Source organism: Gambusia affinis, linkage group LG18 (genome assembly GCF_019740435.1).
Source record: "Gambusia affinis linkage group LG18, SWU_Gaff_1.0, whole genome shotgun sequence".
Classification (NCBI taxonomy): Eukaryota; Metazoa; Chordata; class Actinopteri; order Cyprinodontiformes; family Poeciliidae; genus Gambusia; species Gambusia affinis.
This window is the reverse complement of record NC_057885.1, coordinates 6,637,217-6,661,215: the sequence shown is the minus strand read 5'-3', so window position 1 is coordinate 6,661,215 and position 23,999 is coordinate 6,637,217. Positions and strand designations below refer to the sequence as shown.

The 23,999-nt window shown below is 38.3% G+C and overlaps 3 protein-coding genes across 5 annotated transcripts; 1 reads left to right on the top strand and 2 right to left on the bottom strand.

Moving 5' to 3' along the window:
• Positions 1-3,820: 3,820 nt before the first annotated feature.
• Positions 3,821-7,155, bottom strand: LOC122820234 (C-type mannose receptor 2-like). Of its 3 annotated transcripts, XM_044097476.1 has the most exons (6): positions 6,922-7,155; positions 6,730-6,821; positions 5,722-5,796; positions 5,201-5,584; positions 4,654-4,995; positions 3,821-4,503 (listed from the first exon to the last, which is right to left on the bottom strand). In XM_044097476.1, exons 3-6 carry the CDS (start codon positions 5,753-5,755, stop codon positions 4,160-4,162), a joined length of 1,104 nt encoding a protein of 367 aa, XP_043953411.1. In that variant the 5' UTR covers positions 5,756-5,796; positions 6,730-6,821; positions 6,922-7,155; the 3' UTR covers positions 3,821-4,159. The 3 variants fall into 3 exon arrangements, with proteins under 3 accessions (XP_043953411.1, XP_043953413.1, XP_043953412.1); XM_044097478.1 differs by lacking the exons at positions 6,730-6,821; positions 6,922-7,155 and adding an exon at positions 5,988-6,063; XM_044097477.1 differs by lacking the exons at positions 6,730-6,821; positions 6,922-7,155 and having other exon boundaries at positions 5,722-5,879.
• Positions 7,156-11,665: 4,510 nt separating this feature from the next.
• LOC122820226 (kelch-like protein 33) lies at positions 11,666-17,671 on the top strand. Its single transcript, XM_044097466.1, has 4 exons — positions 11,666-12,534; positions 12,618-13,566; positions 13,655-13,825; positions 16,097-17,671. Exons 1-4 carry the CDS (start codon positions 11,742-11,744, stop codon positions 16,614-16,616), a joined length of 2,433 nt encoding a protein of 810 aa, XP_043953401.1. The 5' UTR covers positions 11,666-11,741; the 3' UTR covers positions 16,617-17,671.
• A 586-nt stretch (positions 17,672-18,257) lies between these two features.
• Positions 18,258-22,539, bottom strand: LOC122820224 (kelch-like protein 33). The gene is made up of 4 exons (XM_044097464.1): positions 21,382-22,539; positions 19,980-20,919; positions 19,718-19,885; positions 18,258-19,534 (listed from the first exon to the last, which is right to left on the bottom strand). The coding sequence occupies exons 1-4, from the start codon at positions 22,307-22,309 to the stop codon at positions 19,012-19,014; spliced, it is 2,559 nt and encodes an 852-aa protein (XP_043953399.1). The 5' UTR covers positions 22,310-22,539; the 3' UTR covers positions 18,258-19,011.
• Positions 22,540-23,999: the final 1,460 nt, after the last annotated feature.

The window sequence follows — 23,999 nt, the reverse complement described above, 5'->3', positions numbered from 1 at the left end:
TGTCCTATATTACAAGGATAAAAACATACATATATGGAGACTGTTCTGCTGCTCCATTAGGATTGTATCATAGAATATGTTCCAATGTCATCTAAATTTAAAATTTGGGAGTCTTCTGTTTCTTACTTCTAAAGTTTCTTTTTACACACACTAGTGTTTTGCCACTGGGGCTTCATATGGTGGTCAGTTGAATCTAGTGGGGGTAGGAGTTACAACACAGCTGCAGCTCTTGTCTGTTCTACCCTGTTGAGCTGCTGTGTGTGGAGGTTGCAACTACTTCCTTTGTTTGATCAATTTCCATTTCATTCACTTCATTAAATTTAGGGGACGATGTTTCATTATATGAGTCTGGTGCACTCAGAGCTGATCCTCAGGTGTGGTGTTTTTCAGGACAGTTTCTAACCATATGTTTTAGTTTTTTTCTTATTTTATTTGTTTATCTCCATACTGTTGTACCAACACTGAGGTCATAAAATGACTTTTATGTAATCTGGTAATGCCAATGCAGTGCTAGACATAAGAACTCGTTTAATTGAACAAAATGCCTGTTCTGCCTCATCCATCTATTTCAATAATGATGTCATTTTGAGATCGTTTTCATACATTAAGCTGTATAAAGGTGCAGTTATTTCTACATAATTTGGTACCCAATTCCTGAAATAGTTTGTTAGACCCAAAAATTACATAATTTACTTTTAGTCAGGGGTTTTTAGTTCTTGCAAAATTACAGTTTTTCTCTCTTGCATAATAGTTCTTCCTCCTGCACTTTAAGTTATGTCCTAAATATTTCTCCTCTTCCTTGCACATTTGGAGTTTGTCTTGCTGACTTTGTGGCCTTCTCCAGCTAAATATTTTAAATTAAGCTAAAGTATCCTTTTGTTAGGGTCAATTTATTAAGTTCTATTTCATAATTTTTTTACCTTATTTTGAAATTTTGAACTGCAGAGTTATCCTAAATTCTAAATACAGCATTTCTCCCCTTCCACACAGCTCTGTTTAGATAGTGCTGTGTGGAGATTTATTTGGGAGATCTAATGAATAATCACAGGATGGTCTTCAACAACAAATGTTGGAAATTTTAGCAAACTTTTCTGTATTTAATCAGTTGCTCTGAAGATCTTCTCTGTTTTATTCTCAAACACATTCTCATTCCCCTCTTTTTATTTTTTATTTAGTCCTGCCTGGGCCATGTTTTCCTTCTCAACTTTTGTTCCAGCTTCTAGATATTTTTCATTTATCATATTCATCTACTTATTCCTATATTTATTTATCTAGCTAGTTATTTAGTTAAGTTTTGTATTTAGTCATCTATTTATTTGCAAATACATTATTTTCATAATCCTCCATTTTCTCGGCTTATTCTTTAGTTGTGTTCATTTATTATTTCATCCTGCAGTACAGTTAATTTTTGTGAGTTTAGACGGCTGTCAAAATTATAGTTTGTTATTCATTCATCTAAGTGTTTTATTTTATGCGGATCCTGATTTTCGACATATTTCTAGTCATTTGTTTTTAAGCTGTCTGTTGGCTTACTTTTGCTTATACTTTTCCCCATTTAAAAAAATTTGGTCCAGTTTGTCGACTCCTAGGGAGTCCTAAAAACTGGAGATCTTTTCAGTAGGCCAGCAATTAAAAATACCTGTAGTGGTAACTTCCACTTCTACTCTTTCGAGTGGGAAGTTCTTTGCCTCTGCATCCAAAACAGGTTTGCTGGTTACAATCCTACTGTTTTATATGAGATAAAATACCAAGTGGTATTTATACCTCCAATCACACACAATCTTTCACAGCAACATGAATTGTAACACAAACAGAAACACAAAACACAAAACAATTGGTCAGATTTGTAGTCAGTCAAAATTTCATCGGTCACCAATTTTCAGTCTGTCCTCATCCTTTTCTTTACTCCAATTGTTTATCAAATTTTACTGAAGCTTCAGGAATTTTCCAATGTTTTGTTAACATTTTTTCATGTTTTCATTTAATTAATTTTAAACTCTAGTCTTCAGGAACCTGTTTTAAATAACTTGTGCACATTTAAAAAGAGATATCTCAAACTTATATTAGGATCTAGCAATAACCAATAATTTCCTGTTGTCTGGTACCAGTTTTTTTTTTTTTTTTTTTTTTAACCTAGCGCTTATTTCAGACCTACACACAATGTGTTTAACTTTCAACACGCCATCTACACCGTACTTCTTCTTCCATTTAGTCAGATACATTACGTTTCCTGGCTTTTTACAGTGTTTTCATCACGATCATTAAACCTAGAGTGAACTCTACAGAACGAGGGATAGGAAGAGTGGAGTGGTGGCACGTTCTTGTTGCTGTAATACTCGCTTCGACTCAACGGGTGATTGAGTGGAGAATTATCCACAACAAGCCCACCACTCACTTTTCCCACTGTCTTTAGGTGTCACACCACTTATTACCTTTCCCTTCATGTGTGCTTTTTATACAAACGGGGGACTTACAACCGCCCCCTTTTTACTTTACTTTATGTCAAACGGGGGACTTAGAACCGCCCGGACCATTCACTTACTTGGTTGATTCCTGCTCTGTCTTGGTTTGAATCCCGTCAACCAGCCGCCAACAGAAGAAAGTGACCTAAAACGCTGGCCTAGCGAGGAATTTACCTCCCAGGACTTTTTAGACAGGTCCATAAAAGACCCGACTGCCAGCAGGTTTCAGCGCGTCGTTCTCCTTCCGTCAGCGGCGGGTATGTTGGGAATCCCGTACGAGCCTCCAAAATGTTGGGTCTATTTTAGTTCCTAACCTGCAAGGAATCAACCAGAGACACAAATTGCTTTTCTGCAGAAAAGGGAAGCTGAGCCAGACACGGAGAACCGTCGTCAAACACTGTCTGTGGTCAACTCCGTTGGCTCTCAGTCCCCAACTGCCTTTTATTATGATTACAAAGAAAGAGGTTGGCTTTTTCACACAATGGATCAAAGACCTTTACTACAGGATGATCTGGAACCTTCTGTTGACGTGCCCTTACAAGGACACGAGGCTGACCATTACCAATCAGTTTCACAGGAAGCTAATAAAACAATCAGCTAATGACCACAGCAGCTGAAGACGCAAGAATGTGTAAATGTTTCTAGCCTCCAGGCAAACATCCTAAAAACAGTTACTGATGTACCACAAAAGAAAGAAGTCAAACAAACAACACACAAAATAATAATATGAAAACATTACCTTTTAAATAAACTCATAAGTAAATGAACCTAGATAATTTTTTCTAACAACCTACGTTCAGCTTTGAGACAAAAGTGAATCTTCATTTTTAACATTTTTATTTTTCAATTTTTTTAAAGAAATCTGGCTCATTTAACAGCGACTGAATTTGATACTTTTATTTTCAAATTATTCAGGTTTTGGGGGATTATTTTACCAAAAATCTGACGTGTAGAAATTTAATTTTTGTACAAATTGTTATTGTGTGTTTGTGCTTTTGTTTTGTATTCATAATTTATTAATATTTGTGTGCACATTTGACCAATTATTTACAAGTACTCAGAGTTACACACAATTTATTATTTATATTTTTTTCCGGTTTACTAATCGTTAGACGCTGTGGATCGTCGTATGGACTGTTTTATCTCCATAGATATTAAACCTGTTTTATTGTGTTTCAAAATACAAACTGAATATTAAGATCGATAACTGAGAGTCTTCTGCTAAGAAGATTTTTCTTCCTCCTGTCTAAATATATCGTCACGTCCACCGGGTTTGTTTGTTGGAGTAACATTAAAGGAGAAAACACAAGAATTTTCTGACTTTAAGAAAAATGTTTTTATTAAATTGTACTAAAGAAATCAAACCTGAAATAAGAAACCAAAATAGATTAATGCAAAAACTCATGAATAATAAAAAATAAGCAAAAGCCAAAACAACCCTAAAAAAACCAACCATAGGACCCAAAGCAAACCAAATGGGTTCTGAGGAGGGAGAAGGAAAAAGTCTCCTGACGTTCAGCTTTAATCAGGCCAAACAACAACACCTGTCTGTCTGCAGAATCCTGCAAGAAGAGACCTACTGGAGCCGTAACATTAGTTTCTACTTTAAAATTACATTTCAAACGTTTATGCAGCCAAACATCCAAATATTCACTTTGGAAACAACAAACTCAAGTCACCAGAAATCAGAGTGAACTTTAAACCTTAGAACAAATGAAGTTCAGTTCCTCTGTGTCGTTTCTTTGGAACCATCTATGTTCTCCTCCAGCCTGCATGGCTCCAGACGTGTTACAGTTCATCAATCCTGCTGAGGTCGGGTTCTTATAGCTGGTCCTCTTCTTACAGACCCAGAACCAGACGTTCTTCAAGCAGTGGAAGCGCAAACCCAACCAGACATAACCAGTCGATGCGTTCTTGACTTTCTCCTGGATCCATCTCTGTTCCTCCATGTTGGTGATGATGACCAGGTCATCACGATGATCTCTGCAGTAGGTCAAGGCGTCCTCCCAGGTTTTATTTTCTTTGATCAGGATCACTTTATCTGTAAAAAGTAACAAAAAAAACACTTGCAGGTTTGACATTAAATATAGAGCATATTTAAAACACTAGAAAACATCCACAAATTTAAATGAACACAAAGAAATTCAAATTGTTCTGTTGATTTGTGAACATGAATGTCAGAGTTTCTCACCATCATAACAGATGAAGGGTTTTCTTTCATCACAGTTCTCATTCTTCCATCTGCCTCCATCATCAATCTTGGCACAAAGATCTCTGACAGATTCTGGATTGTTTAATTCATTATTCCAGTGTCTGAAAGAGAAACTGTTTCCATCTGACCACCTCCAATTGTCTCTGAATAAACCAAAGTATGCTCTACGATCTGAAGACTTCATCAATTTCTTCACTTCTTCATCCTCTAGTTGCTTCGTTCCACTGATCAGGTCTGTGTGTTTCTCTCTGCAGTAACTCTGAGCTTCCTGCCAGGTCTTCATCTCTTTAATCAGGTGATATTTATGGGTTGTATTAGTTTCTGTGGAGTGAACAGAAAATTTTAATCTGTTATAACTGTTGTTAAAATAAACACAAAATCAGGTTTACTGGCAGAAGCATTGAAAACAACAATTTCTGCTTTTTGTTAGTGAAGACTTTCATTTTCTTTTTGTGTTAAATATTTTATCCAGATTGTTTTATTAGACAATCTATAGAGTTTAGATTTTGTGTTTTTTAATACTCACCATCATAACAGAGGAAATATTCAGGCCACTGGCAACCCTGATCTAACCATGTGAGATTTTGATGCACAGCCCCACAGTTCTCACGACCTTGAATTCCTGTATCAGTCGGTTGTCCTGGGTTCCATTTTGTTTCACTTTCATTGAACTCCACTCCAGTCAGAGACCAGTACCATGTTCTGTTAAATTCTGGTTTACTGATCAGACCAATCCAAGCTCCACTCTGACCTCCAGCTGAGATGTTGAGTCTCTTCATGTCCTTTCTGTTAGTCACTGTGACCAGGTCAGTGTGTTTCTCTCTGCAGTACTGCTGAGCTTCAGTCCAGTTCTTATTCTGATTAATGTAGTGAAACTGATAGAGCTGACAGTCAATGAAACAACACTGAGCTGTGAAGATAAAACATATTAAATTTTGAGGATTTCTTCCCAATCAGTTCATGAACTGCTTTCATGAACATTTCAGTGTGATAACAAAGAGTTAACTTTATTTCCTTGTAGTCTAGTTGTGTTTCAGATCAACTTACCCATCAGGAAGAGCAGAATCAGACTCCACTGCATCTTTGCTGTCAGATGAATGATTTTCCTCCAGCAGTTTGTCTCTGTTGGATGAAGAACATTTAAACAGTGAAAAGCTGCAGCTCTCCCTCCACTGGACAGAGAAACAATGAGAGCAGAGAGACCAAGACAGACAGAGAGACATTCTGCTCAGCCTTTTTCTCTAATTAGAAATAAAACATTAAAACATTAAACATGACTTAACATTAACTTAAAAGTGAAGTTTGTCATGTACCAAAAGCTCAAACTCAGAGTTTTCATTTCCATCTGCTTCCTTTTCTTTCTGTCTTGTTTTACTAAAACTGTTCTCAGTAGAATATTTCCATTCATGACAAGCAGAGCTCCACTAACACAGCTCTGTTATTGAGCTGAAATTTAAATATCATCATTTGGATATTCAAACCAAGGGTGGGGCAAGACGTGGTGGAGTCGTTCTGCTTATGAAAGAAATCATTTCTAATCCATACAAAGTTTGTAATGTGAAAAAAACAACAACTTCTATAATCAGGATCCAGCAGAACAGACGGAGTATTGACTAAAGTACAGATATTTATTACAGTTACAGAAATAACTGACTATTAATATCTTTACATCTCATGATCTTAGACATAAACTGGAAACAAAGTGGAGCAACTAAAAGTTGTTTCACTTTGGTAATAATAGAATTAATTTTCTCATTGTTGCTCAAGTAAAAGTTAAAAAGTATTTGGTAAAAGAACTCAATGGAAGAAAATGATTTAATTTGTGAAAATCTATGAAATGTAACAATATAAAGTTTTATGTCAATTTTGGAATTTTGAATAATATGTTTTTAAGAAGTTAATGACATCAAATCAAAATTAAAAATGGCAGAAAGAAAACACATTTTCACAACATAAAGCTTTGAATCATATATATATATATATATTATTTTACGTATAAAAGAAATGATGTTATTGATATTAAATCTTATCGACAGACATTTTTCTAAAACTTACACGTTTCCTTTTCCCCCTCAGTGAATGAGACTCTCTCCTCTTGATGCTCTGCTGAAACTGTCCCAGGTCAACTGCTGCTCTCTAAACAGCAGCTGAATTTTAACATTTCATTATTTAAATATTCAAAACATATTTCACAAGAAAACATTCAAGTATTAACAGGAAGGACAAATGTAAACAAGCTGAGCCAACCTCCATATCCTGGGAACCTGGTTGATCTTCCAGAGAAACATTAACAGTCATTATGGCGTCTTACTGCTGAGGCTCTGCTGCTCTTTGAGAATAAAAACACTGTTTATTATTGTTTCAATCTTACAGTTTCAGATTGTCTCTCTAATAAAAATGTTGCAGACATTTTAAAGACCAAACTGATGACAGTGATAACTGTTCATCTGGGTTGTTTTGGGTTGAGTTATTATCTACCTCAGAGTTTTGTGTTTGGAGAGAAGAAGACACTTCCTGGTTTCTCTCACATTTGCAGCCACATACAGATTGACATTAACTGAGTTTCCATTCACAATAGAACTGAGCAAATTGAAATTACAAAAGTAAATTTGTTTAATGGAAGCATGATCATTTCTAGTAAATTCACATTTTTCATTGAAAGGTTTTTGCGCGTGGATGTTGTGGCGTTTATATATTATGGAAATGGATGTATTTAGAAAAAAAACTTGTCTAGTTTTGTTTGTTTACTGTCTTCAAACAGAAAGTCTCCTCTGAATATTCTGTTGAAAACTGTCCAAAGAGCAAGTCTGCAATGGGAATTTCATATGATTTTGCTGTCAGAATTTGAATAGAGTAAACATGGGACAGGACGTGGTGCTCTTCAAAATGCCAAACTTATTTCTCAGGAATATAATTATTTTGAATCCATTCATGACAAAGAAAGCAAGAACCACAGGGTTTTGTTTTGTTCTAACCTCTAAAGGCGGAGGGGAGAAATGTTCTACTGACTTAACAAAATCAGTTTTGTTTTGGAGACAGAGAGACTCTTTTATCTCAGGATGCTGCAAAACATGACATTTAACAGTTTTTCAGGAAAAAAAAAATTTTCTTTAATTACATTCATACATTCTGAGCTTCAGTGATACAGCGTAGTTTTTCTGTCATTGAAACAGTGGTTATTTTTTACTTACTAATTATTTCCTGCTCATTTTACATTAACCTTATTGCAGGTGTGCCTGGTCTTTTCCTGGTTTATAGTCAGGCTTTGGCTCAGTGACGGGTCCATTTATAAATATAACTTGTTTTTGTAGCACATGTAAATTAATAGTTCTGGAGAAGAGCTCACAATGCAAATTCTCCCAGAGAAAGGCTCAGTTGTGTCAGTGTACCAATAAGTTAAAATTTAAGGACATATTTGAACCACATATATATATATATATATATATATATATATATATATATATATATATATATATATATCTATATATATATATATATATATATATATATATATACGTTTTACAAAACCATCAATAATCGAGATTCTGTTTAGAAAATGTGGGCTCCAGTAAAACTGTATTGTGTTACAATAAAACACAGAACCCTACTGATCTCTCCATGTAAAACATTATCGTCCTGTAAAATCCTTATAAAAAATGTGTAATACATCTCTGATCATGACGAAGCTGCACATATTGGCTGTTTCTGAATACGTGTCTTTGTCAGAGTCAGTTGTTGTTACGATTTACTGTAATACAGGTAGGAAGTAAATAAAGAACCAGGTTGACAACAGGAAGGATGTGCTCTGATCCTTCCTGACTTTAGATTCATTATTTTAGATTATTAATCTACAACCAAACAGGACAATGGACCTTGAGGACATCATGAAGTGGTTCGTTGTGATCAGTGTTGGGTAAGTTACTTTAAAAATGTAATCCGTTACAGTTACAAGTTACCTTGTTTAAAATGTAATTGTAGTGTAACTTTTTCGATTACTTTTAAAAAGTAATGTAACTAATTACTTTTGATTACTTTTTGATTACTTTGAGGTTTTAATGAGTATTGACCCATGTTCAACATTTTATTTTTCTTAGTGCACTGCAGGTTAGTGTACCGCCACAGGCAGTGCAATAATATGATTCTCCATTATCTGTTTCTGTCAGCATTAGCCTTTTAGCTTAAATAAGTTATTACCTATTTTTCTGACTTAATAGCCATGGTTAGTATACTGAATGGAGTAAGTAAATTATAGAGAACATTCTAATGATACCCCACATGCTGCTGAAAGCATTTAGGCTTACATTAGTATTTTGGCTAATTTCAGCTTATAGACTCATTTTAACAGACTGAATGGTGCACGTCCAGCTTACTTAACATACTTGTGACTTTCCACAAGCTAATGACTACTATTCAGCTAAGTTAGCATTGATGCTAATTTTTAGCATCAAAACCCTGGGTCCAAACCGACACACTTTGGCAGGCCCCAGTTAAATTTCTTCAGGAATTTTCTAGTTTACTTTATGTTCATGAAAATCATAACACTAGCACATTGCATACAATGTCTCATGGGAAAGAATATATTCCAACGTTTGTCATGCATCAACACCAAACAGTCAAATATTTGTAAAACATTTTTATATTCACAGATGTAAATGTAAAGCAGTGCATAAATGTTACAGAAGAGGGTACTATTGTTTTCTGTAATTGCTGGTATTACCACAATTCCGAGATGTTTGTCCTGTCGGGGACACCGTAGTGCAGGGGATTTTTGCGCGCGAGCTGCTGTATTCCTTACAGTGTGTTTACTGCCTGTAAGGTAAGCAGCAGCTCCGCTAGCCCGGTGTAAAATATACATTGCGTTGGTATGCCGATCTTTTGTTCTGTTTGTTCAGTGTGCCAGTTGGCTGCAGATTGCATCTTGTTTTGCACCGAACACACCCCACTTTCACGAAAAGAAACACAACGCAGAGCCCATAGGGTGTCTTCCACCAGCTGCAGGTCTGAAGAGGGAGAGCCTGGGTTACATAAATGAAATGATCCTTAAATTTCTAGTGCTGGAAGGTTGTCATTTTTGATGCGCTGCTTGAGCTGAAATGGAACCGTCCGCTCGCTTGCTGTTCCTCCAGGAGGCTCCACCAGCACAGGATGGAACATCAGAGTGGCATTGCGGCTATGATAGAGACAAGGAGCCGTAGCGGGAAACGGCGATAAAGAGCGCAAAGCAATAAAAATATCATTACATATTTCACAAAGGTTTTGTTTACATATTTTTTTAAATGTAACTAAATTTGTAATTCTTAATATTTTCGGAAGTAACTGTAACTGGATTACATATTTTCTCATTGTAACTGTAACGAATTACAGTTACTCTTTTTTTGTAATTAAATTACGTAACGTCGTTACATGTAATTCGTTACTACCCAACACTGGTTGTGATTAGGATCGGGATAAATGCAGCAAGTCCCAAGGTCACAGTGAGAGAATGAGTTTAACAAAGTCCAAAAACTAGTTGACAGAGCCAAGACCACTAGGAATAGTAAACAGAGTATTCAGAACAACTAATCAATGCCAAAGAATGACTCCACAATGACTCTTGACCCCACTAGGGACAAGGGTGTAGAGAAAATGGATGGATGGACTCAACAACGACTAAGGATCAACAAGAGTCAGCTGGATACAATGAAAGGCAAGATGCGAAAAAACAACAAAATACAAACATAGAAACCTAGATCTGTACATCACCAATCTACTCTTTTAGTCCAATTGGGAAATTTGATGCTAACTTCCCAACTGAACAACTTCTGTATGAAATCGATCTCATCAACCAATCGTGAGTCCACGTTTCCACTACTAGCTACAAAGAGCCATTGGTCGTTATACAGTGAATTACCATTCAGGAAGGGCACTGCTACAAAGTTCTACTTGATGAGATTCAGTTCAGAAAAATCACACAGTAAAACCTCAAAGCCTAGGATCATTTTACCTTTCTATCTAAAAACAGGTTCTGAATAATCCACAACAAAATTCACCAACAGAATCCAGAGGAGAAATGCATTAGTCTTTATTAAGAAAACATGCTCATGGTCAAAGGCACGTGAGTTCAGAAAGCCAAATACTTAAATAGATCACATGATGCAAGGGTTGAAGAAGCAGAAAAATGGTGCAAATAGTGATACTTAAAGAAATTTGATGAGAAATCTTCTGGCACGTTTTTAGAATATGGCGCTTTAAATGTTGTCATTTCTGTTTATGGCATTAAAGCTGAAAGCAGAGTAAGCCGCTGAGGCTTCTTATGATTTTGAATGTTAACCAGTGATTTGCATTTCGGATCTTCTCCTAACTCTCATTCAAAGAGTGAAGCCCAGCATGATTCATAACTCTGGCAAATTTACCAAAATTACTTGCTTTTTTGCTGATAATAATGTTTTTGAATGACTCCACTGGAGTCCAGACTTAAATCTGATAAAGGATGTAAGGAGAGAGCTAAAGATTAGGGTGATGGTTCAATTGCTGTAATGGCAATAAAGACCTTTGTGTTGCATGTAATATAAGTGCAGAAATTACTTATAATATTCCATTCATTTTGAAATTCACATTAAAAAAATAGCTACGTTTATTTCTTTCCAAATTGATTCTCCTTTTACAGGATTTTGTTATCTTTGAGAGATGCCTGTCTAATTTACTATTGAAAACAAATTTCATGGTCAAATGAAAAATAATTCATCTGACATTTCTGTAACTTGATATGGCTGCCATCTTTCTCAGACCTTAAAACTGTATGTTGAACTTTTACTTTTGTCTGTTTTTACCTTCCAAATGTATTCAGCTTGTCAGAGAAACACTAAAAACCACTACAAGCTGAGTGAAGCCAAGAGACTTCTTGAAACTGAATCTCTCTGGCCTAGTTGCTATAAAAAGCTGCTTGTTTATGTGGAGTAGAAATCTCAGTCTGAAGAGAAGTGGAAGACAGAGCTGTGTATGAAAGAAGAGTTGGTGCTGAGGTGAACGTTTTATATCCAAGAGATTTTGCCAAATGCCTTCAGCAAAGTTAAAAATCCACCTTTGACATGGAGTTTACCAGGCACTACCTTCCGATGGAGTGGGAAGAGCGATGGAGGAAAGAAAAAGAGAGGAGGAAAAGAGTGGTTGAAGAAGGTGGAGAAGGTTTAGAACAAGATAACCGTGAGTTGAGGCGAATTGTTGCTTACAACGATTCCAGGATGGGCCTAGCTAGTCAAGGAGATAAAGCCAAAGAGTCTGAGGGGAGAAAGACTCAAAGTAATAAGGACGATGCTGGTGGACATATCAGTGATGAGAGAGTCGAGGAAATGGAACATCATGCCTACACATTCTCAAGCAAAACCTTTCCTAAAGAGATATTTATGACTCTTAAGGAACTGCAGATTTCCTCTATTCTTACAGACCTGACCCTGACTACTGAGGACGGCAGCAATTTTAGTGTGCATTCCCTAATTCTAGCTGCAGTCAGCGCCTTGATTCTAGACAAACTTAAGGAAAAAAACATGGGACAATCTCACAGTACTCAAGGGAAAATTGTAATGTGGTCGGTACACATGGGTAATGAAGTTGACCAAATTGGGCTTCAGGCGGTTATTGAGTTTGCTTACAGTGGAGATATATCAATTTTAAACAAAGACACACTAACTCAGATCAAAACTGCAGCTAAAGTACTGGAGGTCCCACAACTCCTGGATCTCTGCAACAACATAAACGCGAAAAAGAAAGATAGAATCTCTGCAGACGTACATCTGACGAATACTCTACGATTCATTGAAAGGTTGTTGGAAGACAAAGTTGGATGTGATGTAATTTTGGAACTGGATGAGATTTCTTTCCATGGTAAGTCAGTATGACCTTAGCTTGCTGTACTGACTACTTTATGATAGTAGCCAAAGTTGACCTTTACTTTTGTCTGACTCCAGTTCATAGAATTATCCTGGCAGCAAGCAGCGACTACTTCCGTGGAATGTTCACATGTGGAATGAGGGAATCTCACCAGGCCTGCATCGCTCTTCCCTTTGTACCGGCTTGTGAATTGGAGGCACTAATCGGTTGGTCCTACAGCGGGACTCTTCATCTCAGCTGGGACTGTGTTTTTGAGATAGCCTGCACTGCCCTGCAGCTTCAGTTTCAACCTGCTTTCTTGCTTTGCCTGAAATTCATGCGAGAAGAAATGCAGATAAACTCGTGTCTAGACGTGGAATCATTCGCTGAAGCGTATGGCTTGTCAGAACTCCTCGAGGAAGCCAATGACTTTACACTGAGGAACTTCAGGGAAGTGTCAGCGACAGCAAAGTTTCAAGACCTTCCCGCAAAGAAGCTCTTGGACTTGCTCCGCTGCGATGGTCTGTGCGTGCCTTCAGAGTTGACTGCATTTCGTGCTGTAATCTCCTGGATTCAAGCGGATCCCGAAGAGAGGTTGGCCCAGGCTGCTTTACTGATGAGCGGAGTTTGTTTCCCACTCATGACTTTTCGTGAGTTCAGGGAGGTCAGAGCAATTAATCTGCATATGGAGTGCTTTGCAGACAAAGAACTGGAACTCTATGGATCCGCTCTCAAGGAATTTGGTTTCAGTCTCCCAAAGTCTGATGAATACTGCAGAATCAGGCGACCTAAAGATGTTCTTTGTGTGGTCGGGGGAGATCAACTAGATCCAGATGTGGGTAAACGTATACCAAGCCAGGATATCTGGTTTGCCAACTCTTTGCGCAATGGCACAGGATTGGTGAAGGAGATAGAGTGGAGGAGACTAGGTGAGATTCCAGATAAGCCAAAGTTCAGACATGGTGTGGCAGTAATGGACAGGAGGTTGTATGTAGCTGGTGGATGTTACTTTTATGCAAAGGATAACATAATGACATCAGCTTACAGGTAAGGAAACAAAACACAGCATTTATATCCATTTCGTAGACTTCAGTTCTCATTGTCCATATCCTGTCTTTTACTCTACATCATATAGCTACGACCCCGTGACAAACACTTGGAAAGGTTTGGCTGACATGCAGGAGCCAAGAAGTAACTTCTCATTGGTGGTGCATGAGGAGCGCCTTTATGCCATTGGCGGAGACAAAGAGATTGACACCAACACAGACAGCGTTGAGATGTATAAACCAGATAGCAACTCGTGGAGGTAATATATTTGTCATTTGCAAATAAATTCCTGAACACAATTTTAAATGTTTAAAACAGAGGATAAATGGAAACTGGATCAGAGTCTAGCTAAAGAAGATGTTATATCTGACAACTAAAGATGGGCCATGCTGGTTTTGTAAGGACACATAATTTACTTGATACTGTATCATACTTAGGAGCTATTGCTATATCTTTAAACACAAGACACTGTGTATTAATACAACATAAAAAACTGTAGTAGATACATTTCTTAAGTGCTGGACGTGTTGGACTAGTCATTTGTAGAAGACAGGCTAGCAGAATACCTCTGTGCTACAATTAGCATTTTAGCTAATGTTAGCAATATGGCTAATTTTGTATTATAGACTGGTATAATAAGCATGCTAGCTGAAGCATTCTGGGCTCTTTGGTACACTACCTGTTCACCTCCATCCTATGATGATGTGGTGAAGCCCTCATGTGCTTTTACAGAGTTGTAGCACTAAGAGGGGCCAAACCTGGTCTGTCTGAAATAGTTAGTTAAAGGTTGGCATGCTTAGGAGCCAATACTTTTGAAAACTTCCTAAATTATAATTGTTATTACACAGGATTTGTTTCAACATTACTGATCTTGTAACCTATTATACATATTTAAACATTTGAGTAGTTTAAAATCCCATCAGAAGTTAACAAAGGGTTTTATTGGGCCAAGCTGCTTAATATCTGTGTTAAATATTATTACTGAACAAAACTCAACATAATCAAAACATTCAGAGCTTCAGTGAGACTTTACTGAAGTTTTTCTATCGTTGGAACAGTGGTTGGATGTTTTATTTTTTAATGTATTTATTATTTACTCATTGATTTATTTTTACACTTTCATGCACGAATTATGATCCCTTGTGTCAGGATTTTTTTTTTTCAATGTTTTTTTCAATTTTCTTAAGGCATAAAAAAGGTAGAAATAAATTTGTAACTTTTTACAAATTATTTTATTTTTTTTTTTAGTTGATCAATTGTAATTTTCTCCAAATTCAAAGTTGTTATTTGAAAAACACATCAGTAGTATTGTTCTTTACTGGTTATCTGATGTCACAATATTTTTTTTTTCTACAGTAGATGGAGGGACTGGGTCGGTCGGCATGCTTTTTTGTCTGTCGGCCATATTGGATTTAACAAAAATAATTTCTTGTATTTGCAGCTGATGGCCAGTAGTTGATAGTGTATTTTATGACACATTAGAGTCCACTTCAGTGGTCTGTGTGCATTTACAACATAAAAACCCACAAGAAGCACAAGAAAATGGCTTTTAGACGGCTGTCTAAAAGTGACCACAATGCATGAAAGGGTTAAAGTTTATTTCTTTGAATTTCCTGCTCACCTTTCTTTGACCTTATTGCAGGTGTACGTGGTTTTTCCTGGTTTGCAGTCAGGGTTCGGCTCGGTGACGGGTCCGTTTCTAAATGTAACTTGTTTTTGGAACATATGTAAATGAATCCCTCTGGAGAAGAACTCACAATGCAAATTCTCTCAGAGAAAGGCTCAGTTGTGTCAGTGTACCAATGAGTTGAACTTTGACATTTTTGAACCATATCATCTTTTTTTAAATGTAATCATCAATATTTGAGATTTTATTTGGTTAGAAAATAAAGGCTCCAGTAAAACTGTATTGTGTTACGATTTTATTAATCATAAGTTCATAAGATGATGAACGTATGATTATGAACTTCATAAGTTTCTAACTTATTAATATGCAATGCCAGTGACTGGAAACCAGATGGCAATATTTGCCATAATTAATTAAAAAATGTTTACCTTTTAAAATAGAAACATACTTTTAGAAAGTTGTAACAGGGATTAGAAGGATAACTGCTGTACTTTGGGATGATAAATTGGGTGATTGAAATTACATTTGCACAAGACGATGAATATTGAAATATGATTAATCACAGTTTAATATACAGATATTTTTACTTGGTAGATAACTTCAAGTTATTTGGGGCAAATTTGCCTGTTTATAATTTTTTTTTTTCATGGAGTATCTTAAATATTTTTAAGAAATTGTGGCTTGGGAAGCAAAAATACCTTAGAGCAATGCCGCTTGACACGCTATTGGCTGGCACTGGCAATCAACCCAGGAATCATTTTCCTTAGTGATATGTCTAGTTATTTAATTTTCATGAGAGAAAAACAGATGCTAGCAAAATTCTATCAGCTTAACTGAAAGTAGTTTCTGATTTTAGACGTTTGTATCATCATTAACTGATGTATGTTCTTTTCTTTTTCCTAGCTTCGTCCATCCTCTGGACCAGCCTCTCAGTGGCTATGGAGTCTCTGCCCTAAATGGAGGCATTTTCATCTCTGGAGGTTTTAACTGTAAATACGTGTGCCTGGTCTCCATGCTCCTGTACCACCCGGAGAGAGGAAGCGTCTACCTGGCGGACATGTCCCGTGACCGAGCCCAACACTGTATGGAAGCATTGCGAGGGCGCCTTTACGTTGCCGGTGGGCTGTGCAACCTGAGGACGTTCTACACTGATCAGCTTGCCTGTGAGGTGTATGACCCAGTGACAGACTCTTGGGCTGATTTTTCCTTGCTGCCAGTGCCCCATGTTGGTTCTGCCTCGGCTGTCCTGGAGGAGAAGCTCTACATCCTGGGAGGATACTGCCAGGACGATTACAGCGAGTCGGGATTGGTCCATCGGTTTGACCCCGGCCTCCAGCGGTGGGAGACCATGGGCAAGCTACCAGGGGCTGTTACTGACATTAAGGCCTGTCTTCTCCACTTGCCCCAGCAATTCAGACACTAAACAGATGGTCATAATCATAAACCGCTACAGAAAATCCAATCTGTCATTTGGACTTGCAAAGTATTCACGCTTTAATAAACAGAACAACACAAAGTAGTGCAGAACTGGGAACTGGAATTGTATTTGTCTTCAACCTAGCCCATCTTCTTCCACATGTCTCTTGTACTTTTTCTAGCCAAACTGCTAACAGGACTTCTTATGACTTTCTTTCAGCATTTTCTTGCTAGTTTTCTTTTATGAAAGCCTGATATTGTCCGTGTTGAGCTGTGGATACCTGCAGTTTCTCCAGACTTACCATGAGACACTTCGCTGCCCTTCCTGCCTGCTGTGTTCACTCATATTTTCCAATGCGGCCTTTACAGAACAGAAATTATACTGAGATTTATTTAGCTGAATCAGAGTGATTCGGACTGAATACTCTTTTCAGATTTTCTATACAGGCATTTGACAGAACAAGAAAAAAAAATCTTAGGTTTTGTTTTCTTTTTTTAAAACAATCCAGTGAACACACTATTTCTCAAAAACATCTGACTAAAAGTAAATTGTGGGTTTTGTGTAACTAAAACAAATTGCTTTGTTTGTAATTAGACGTTATCGTTGTAATTTCTTAGGATGAACAATGTGGAAATGAATGGAATGCAGAGGATGCAGGTTGTGGTGTGAAAATGATCATTTTAGTGACGTTTACAGGCGAGTACAGAAATCCAGGCAGCACATGAGCAATGAGACAAGGAAACGCAGACACTGGTAGCAACTGGGAATACTCGCAACAGAACATAGACACAACATTGACATTGACTATGACAAGAACACAACAACGAAACACAAACACAGGTGGGATTAAATTCACAAGGGAGTAATCAGGGAAACAGGACACAGCTGTGATCAATCAAGAGGTAGACAAGATGATACAGGAACTCAATTGACTAGAAAACAAAAGTTCACATCCTTAGTAGTACCCCAACATTTTTTTGGAGAAAAACACGACTGAGAATAGTTCAATTTTACAACAACAGCCTTTTTAGGACTTTCTCTTCTGCCGGTTTCACCACAATCCCATTTTCTAACACCAAGCTCTTGAGGGCAGACTGGCTGTCTGGCGTATAAACTGCAACTATTGTTTTAAATTGTCATCAGAAGATCTTATTACTGACATACATCCTGGTTTTGGGTAAACTTGAAGAATTGGTGTGAAACACAACCCTATTGTTGAGGAAGATGGACACGTATAGTGATTCATCTCTTTTGACGCCTAACAGCTTCTCTGTTATGACTGCAGCTGAACAACACTGCAGATCTAGACGAATATAACCCAGTGCGGTTATCCTTCTCATATCATTGTTGAAGGATGAGGCCAGATGGATGAGGTGGTGAGTTGATGTTAAGTGTGAGGAGAGCTACAGGTGTTCACTATGAGAAAATCTACTGCTGACAACAAACTGACAACAAAATGCAACTAAATTTGACATATTTTCTTAAGAGTGGGACAAAGTAAGAAGGAAGCCTTTCTATGGTAATCAAAGCTACTTTAACAACTTTTTTTTTTAAAAAAAGAAAAATGCAGTGTCTGGTTAAAAGGAAATTAATTAGTTTAAACCGTAGATGTATTAAGTTAGGTATGAAGATCTGTAGACTTAGTATGAATTGTTGTTTTTATCTCATTGCAAGGTTTACTGTGCCTTAAAACCTTTTACTAGTGTCTCAATTGAGCAAAGTGGGAGTGGGAGGACAGGGCCCTCTTGTGGTCATAGTTTTGTATTGCAAGGAGAAAATTATTTTCATGTTAACTTCTGGGGAAATTTATCATCCAGATGAATTTATTGTGACAGACCTAATTATTCCCCATGTTACATACATTATAAAAAAATCCACTGATGAAAGGAGACTTTACAGAATTTATTTCAGCAAAACTCTCAGTCATATAAATATCTCTGCACCTATATATCGCAGAGTTCGGACACATTTATCATAAGACATATATTAAACATAAACAATAAACTTTGATTCACTGTTAAAAATGCACTTACTTAATAACCTGTTTACTACAATATACAGGGACCATAGCATCTCTAGTCAGTTTGAAAACTTTACAAGTTTCAAATTACTACTGCAGTAGTGTTTGTTTTTTCATTATTGGATGCACATAATTAACAGGCAACTTTAGCTTAAAAAATGGAAGCAAAGGTCAATAAAACCGCCAAATTTGTGTAGTTTGAGATGAATAATTTAGATTTTAAGATGATCACTTCAACACTTGAATACTTGAACTTTGAGTTTCTCCTTACAAAAATCCTATTTCAGATACTAGAAGCCAAAAGCCCAACACACGTCATTGTAAAAAAAATATTAGCTCCTGAAAGTTTATGTCTGAAATCGCTGATATGCTGACAACATTTTACAGACGTAAATGTTGTGGCAAACGCAGCACACATGCTCGTATTTCATTGTTGGGCCCTGGCATTTGTCCCATGTTCTCCCATTTCTGTGTGGCGTTGTCATAGCGATGGACCATGTTAGTGTCACTGAAGTCCTCCTGGCTGTATCCACCCAACAAATAAAACTTTCCCTCCAAAACTGCACTCCCCGCCCCGACGTGTGGCACTTGCAGGGATGTAAACGCGGTCCAGGAGTTTGCAGCTGGACTGTACATTTCACAGGCAAGCTGGTCAATAACGGTCATGTTATCATTTGTGGTGATTCCTCCTGCTACATACAGGTGTTCTCCCAAAGTCTCCATGCTGTGATGAGCTCGAGGCTTGCTCATGCTTGTCAGGAAGGTGCTTCCTGTCTCCGGGTGATACAGGAACATAGATGGAACACATAACTGGTCAGTGTTTTGTCCTCCTGAGATAAAGATCTGCCCTTTGAAAACCTTTGCTACATGCCCACCCAATGGTAGATCCAATGGGCAGGCAAATCTGAAAGGGAAGAGACTGATGTAAGCAAAGGATAGCCACATTCATGTCATTTAAACTAGTAAAGATATTTTTAGTAACAAATCCATATGTGTTAATGTGTTCAAAGACATAAAGTAGGTAAAAGAATGCTGTGGAATCATACACGTGGCAGTGAACTCTTGATTATTCGTCTTTCTAGATTACCTCCAGGAGTTTGTAGTGGGGTAGTAACATTCAACAGTATCCATATGATCAGGTTCACAGTATCCATCAACAGCATATAATCGTCCATCCAGTACAACCACAGAGAAAGAGGATCTCTTCTCTTGCATCTCACACAGGCACTCCCAGTTGTTCTGAAGTGGGTCACACCTACATGTGGAGTGCAGAGATAAATACAGATGTTAAAACTGTAATAGATGACATACTAATTTATTCCTGTCTTTGTCATATTGCCTTGCCTCACCTGTAAACGGAGTTAAAGATGTCACCCTTGCCGTAATATTTTTTGCCTCCAAGAATGTAAAGTTGCCCATTGAGCACAGCAACTTCATGACTGAACCTTGGTGAAGCTGGCATTTCTCCCAATCTTCTCCACTCAATTGCCTTGTTTGTCCCTGTTAGACTTCTTACAGAATTTCCAAACCAAACATCTCTGCTGACGCTGCGGCTGCACAGGTCTTCAGAGATCTGGTCGCCCCCAATCAAGACAAGACTCTCTTTGGGCAGATAGATACGGCATTGGCTCTTTTGCGGAGTCCGGGTGCCGCAGAAGTCTTCAGACACGTTTTTATAAACCTCTGTCAAGATGTGATCACACCAAATGTTCTGTGATTGGACCTCTTTGAATTCCTTAAATGTCATCAGGGAAAATTGTACCGTTTTCATTAACTCATCTGCGAGTCTAATCCTTCGACTGGGCTTTGCTTGTATCCATGATAGGACAGCATTAAACACAACAAGCTCAGATGAAACACAGAGTGAGTTGCTATTCAGGTACTTCACGAGCTGTTTGGCAGACAGGTCCTTGAACTTGGAGGTGCAGGCAACCTCTTGGAACTGCCGAAGGACAAAATCATCTGCAGCTTCAAGAAGATGTGCCATTTCATAGGCTTCAGCAAAAGATACCACGTCAAGACAAGTGTGAGCATTTATTTCTTGCTGAAGGAAGCTAAAGCACAAGGACAGGGCAGGTTGATACTGGAGCTGAAAAGAAAGGCAAGCGATCTCAAAGACACCCGTCCAGTTGAGGGGAAGAGCCCCATTGTAGGAGCTGCCAATCAGAACTTCTAGATCTGAGGCCAAGAGGAACGGAAGACTCACACAAGACTGAAGGGACTCTTTCATACCCAACGTAAACATCCCACGGAAGTAGTCACTACTGACAGCTAGGATAACTCTGTGAACTAGAGAGAAGAAGGTGATGAGTATTAGATACAAATGTTAACTCTGTCGGTGCTGTTCAGGCTTGAGCTGGTTTCTAAAGACAGACTCAGTTGGTCAATGAATATAAAATTGTGGAAACGAATGTATATAACAATAACTCTGATGTTTCTTGATCTTAGAAATCATAGTTGTTAATTTATCCATTGTGCAACTGTAGACCTTAGTGCAATTTAGCTTACTTTTGTAGGGTAAAGAAATGTCTCAGTCAGGCATCACAAATAAATAAAATAATAGTCCTCAGAGGTCTGTGATCTCCAGTTTCATCGGTTGGATATTGCTCTAGTTCCCAGTGGCTGAATTAACTAAAAGAAGCAATAATGGGCTGATGGGGTACAATATAACTCTTTGAAAAAACCATATGGAGCACAGTCACATCTATGTCTTGTAGGACAGTGGTCTATGAAGACTGGCTGAGTACTTACCAAGAACCGATCCACCAATTGCTTCCAACCGGACATCACAACCAACTCTGTCCATCCACAACTGCTTTATAGACTCCAGATTGATGCTCATTTGTTCTGCAGCAGAGAGTTTTACCCTTTTATTGTCTTTGCAAAGTAATGTGGGTTTCTCTTTGTACAGGTGACACAGGGCCAAAACTCGAGGGGAGCCCATTGCTCGAGCAGCAACTTGTATCTGAGAAACGTTTTGGTCATTCAAACATGATATGAGTCCAGTGTACGCAAACTCCACAACCGCCTCTAATCCGACAGAATCTACTTCTGGACCAAGAGACACTGACCACCCACGGCCTCCAGAACTAGCATGAGCAGGTTTACCTTCAGTCAGACTGCTTTCATTCAGTTTTATCCAGATGAGTGAGCTGACAGCAGCCAGTACTGCAGAGTGGACACATAAGCTCCTGCCATCCTCTGTGTTCAGCGTAAGGTCAGTGAGAATAAAAGAATCCCTGAACTCTTTCAAGGCAAGGAAAACGGTTGTAGGATAATCATCTTTATAGTACATCTTTACAAAACTTTCCTCTTCATTCTCATCCTCATCAAGTGGCCCTTCAGATACCACACCATTTGCATCTTCTTCTTGAAGATTTCCAACATCATTTTCAGTCTCTTCTTCAGCTTTCCAAGATTCTGTCATTTTGCTACATGTCAATGTCTTGCTTCCATCGTTGCTGCTCTCCAGAGTTCCTACTTCCCTGTTCTCTTCTTCCTCATTCACCTTTTTAAAGCTGCTGGCATCCTTACCTTCCTCCTCCGCCTCATCCTCAACTCTCACTTCAGCCGTAGCCTGGTGGCATATCCTCCCCCTCCACTGTTTTTTCCTGCTCTCCTCCACCTCTCTCTTCCATTCCGTCGACTCTTTCTGGAGGCATGGATTAGCTACTGCCATTTTGCTCCTTCTCCCTGTGCTCTCTCCTAATAACTTTAATTAGCTGATGCTTTTTTGGCCTCTGGATGCTCAAGGACAGTGGATCCCTTACTGTTTGAAGTTTTTGAGGAAAAGCTCTGACACAGGCGCAGGTCGTGGATGTCCAAGTTATAGTCCACTCGAGTTGCTGAGATTGCTGTGTGTTCCTTTGCTTCTCATCCCCTAAGCAGCAAGTGTTACATGTTTGCTCCAGTCCCACCTCTCTCTCTGTCTCTCTCTCTGTCTCTCTCTCTCTCTCTCTCCAGCTGCATGGAAACATTCAAGGAGCACAAGTTCCCACAGTTCCTGTTATAACCAAGGTGCCACATATATACAGTGTAACATAAGTAGGTAAAATTCTCAGCTGGTTGTCTGTTGTCGCGTTCAGATCAAACAGTTTTGAAAGCAGTTGAAGCACAAGTTCTTTTGGATATGTGTTTTATAGCTACTCTTCTTATATTTTATTGTTGAGTTCCCAGATGGATTCCACGTTCCAACCTGTGATTGTCCTTATCAAGTGCCAGACCTTCAGTTCAGACTATGTAGCTCAATTGGAAGCAAGTCACAATGGTCTGATTCGTCCACTCTAGTCTTGGCAAGCATCTTTACTCTTGCCCCATGAATATACCCAGAGGGTCAACAGAGGCATCACGTTTCTCCTTCATGTCCAAGCTATGTGGAATCTGGGTCACAGATCTCGAGACACAACTGAAAGGAGGAGGCCAAAAGGGCAAGAAAAAACCCACACAGCACCTGTTGGCTCGTTCGCTTTGATGTTGGCTGTGAGTCGAAACAGGTGGGCGACACTGTAAACTAGACTTGTTTGATGGCAGCAGAACTCGAAAGTACCATTCCCCGTCTTTGAAGTGGACAAAAACACAAAACGGATTCCTTAGGGTCAATATTTCTCAAGCAAAAACGAAGCCAAACACTAGGGGTCACCACTGTATTTTATAAAAAAATAACAAAAGAAAACAGGAAACTAATGGTACAATTTGCGTTGACTCACAAAATCTGAACAACAAATTGGAAAAAACACTGCCTGCTCCCACAAATCACCAGACTCCTTGATTAGGCCTAAGTATTGTTGCCTATTTTGTCCAACACTTCTAATAATTACTTCCCCTGCTCCATATCATGCAACTAAAATGATCTCAAGCTGGTTTCTTAGACATGACACTGAGCTCCACCAGGCTCCTCAGACAGCAGCTGGATTTTCAAGATTTGCATCATGGATGTGCAGCTGCCAAAATCTGCAGCAATTTCTTGACGTATATCATGTCAATGAAACGAGTTTCAGAGCAATCCTTCACACGCCTTGTTGAATCTATGCCATGAATAATTAAGGCCGATCTAAAGAAAAAAGCAACTTCTATAGTTATAGATAACATTGATATTAGGTTGTCTGCTAATGTAAAACAATATTAAATTGTGTACCTTAAAATGAGTTTGTTGAATAACAACAAAGTCTAGTTTTTTGCCAATGTTTACTACAAATTTGTCCAACTTTATTTCCTGGCTGTGGCTCCTTTAAAAGCCTTTGAAAACCTCTGCACCAGGTCTTTGATTGCGTCCACACACAGAGTGAGCCTCTAATCAAATCCTGCTGAAATTCTCTGAAGTTGAAGCGCTGCGTGTGGGCGAAATGGAAGTGGAGCTGGTGGGCAACATC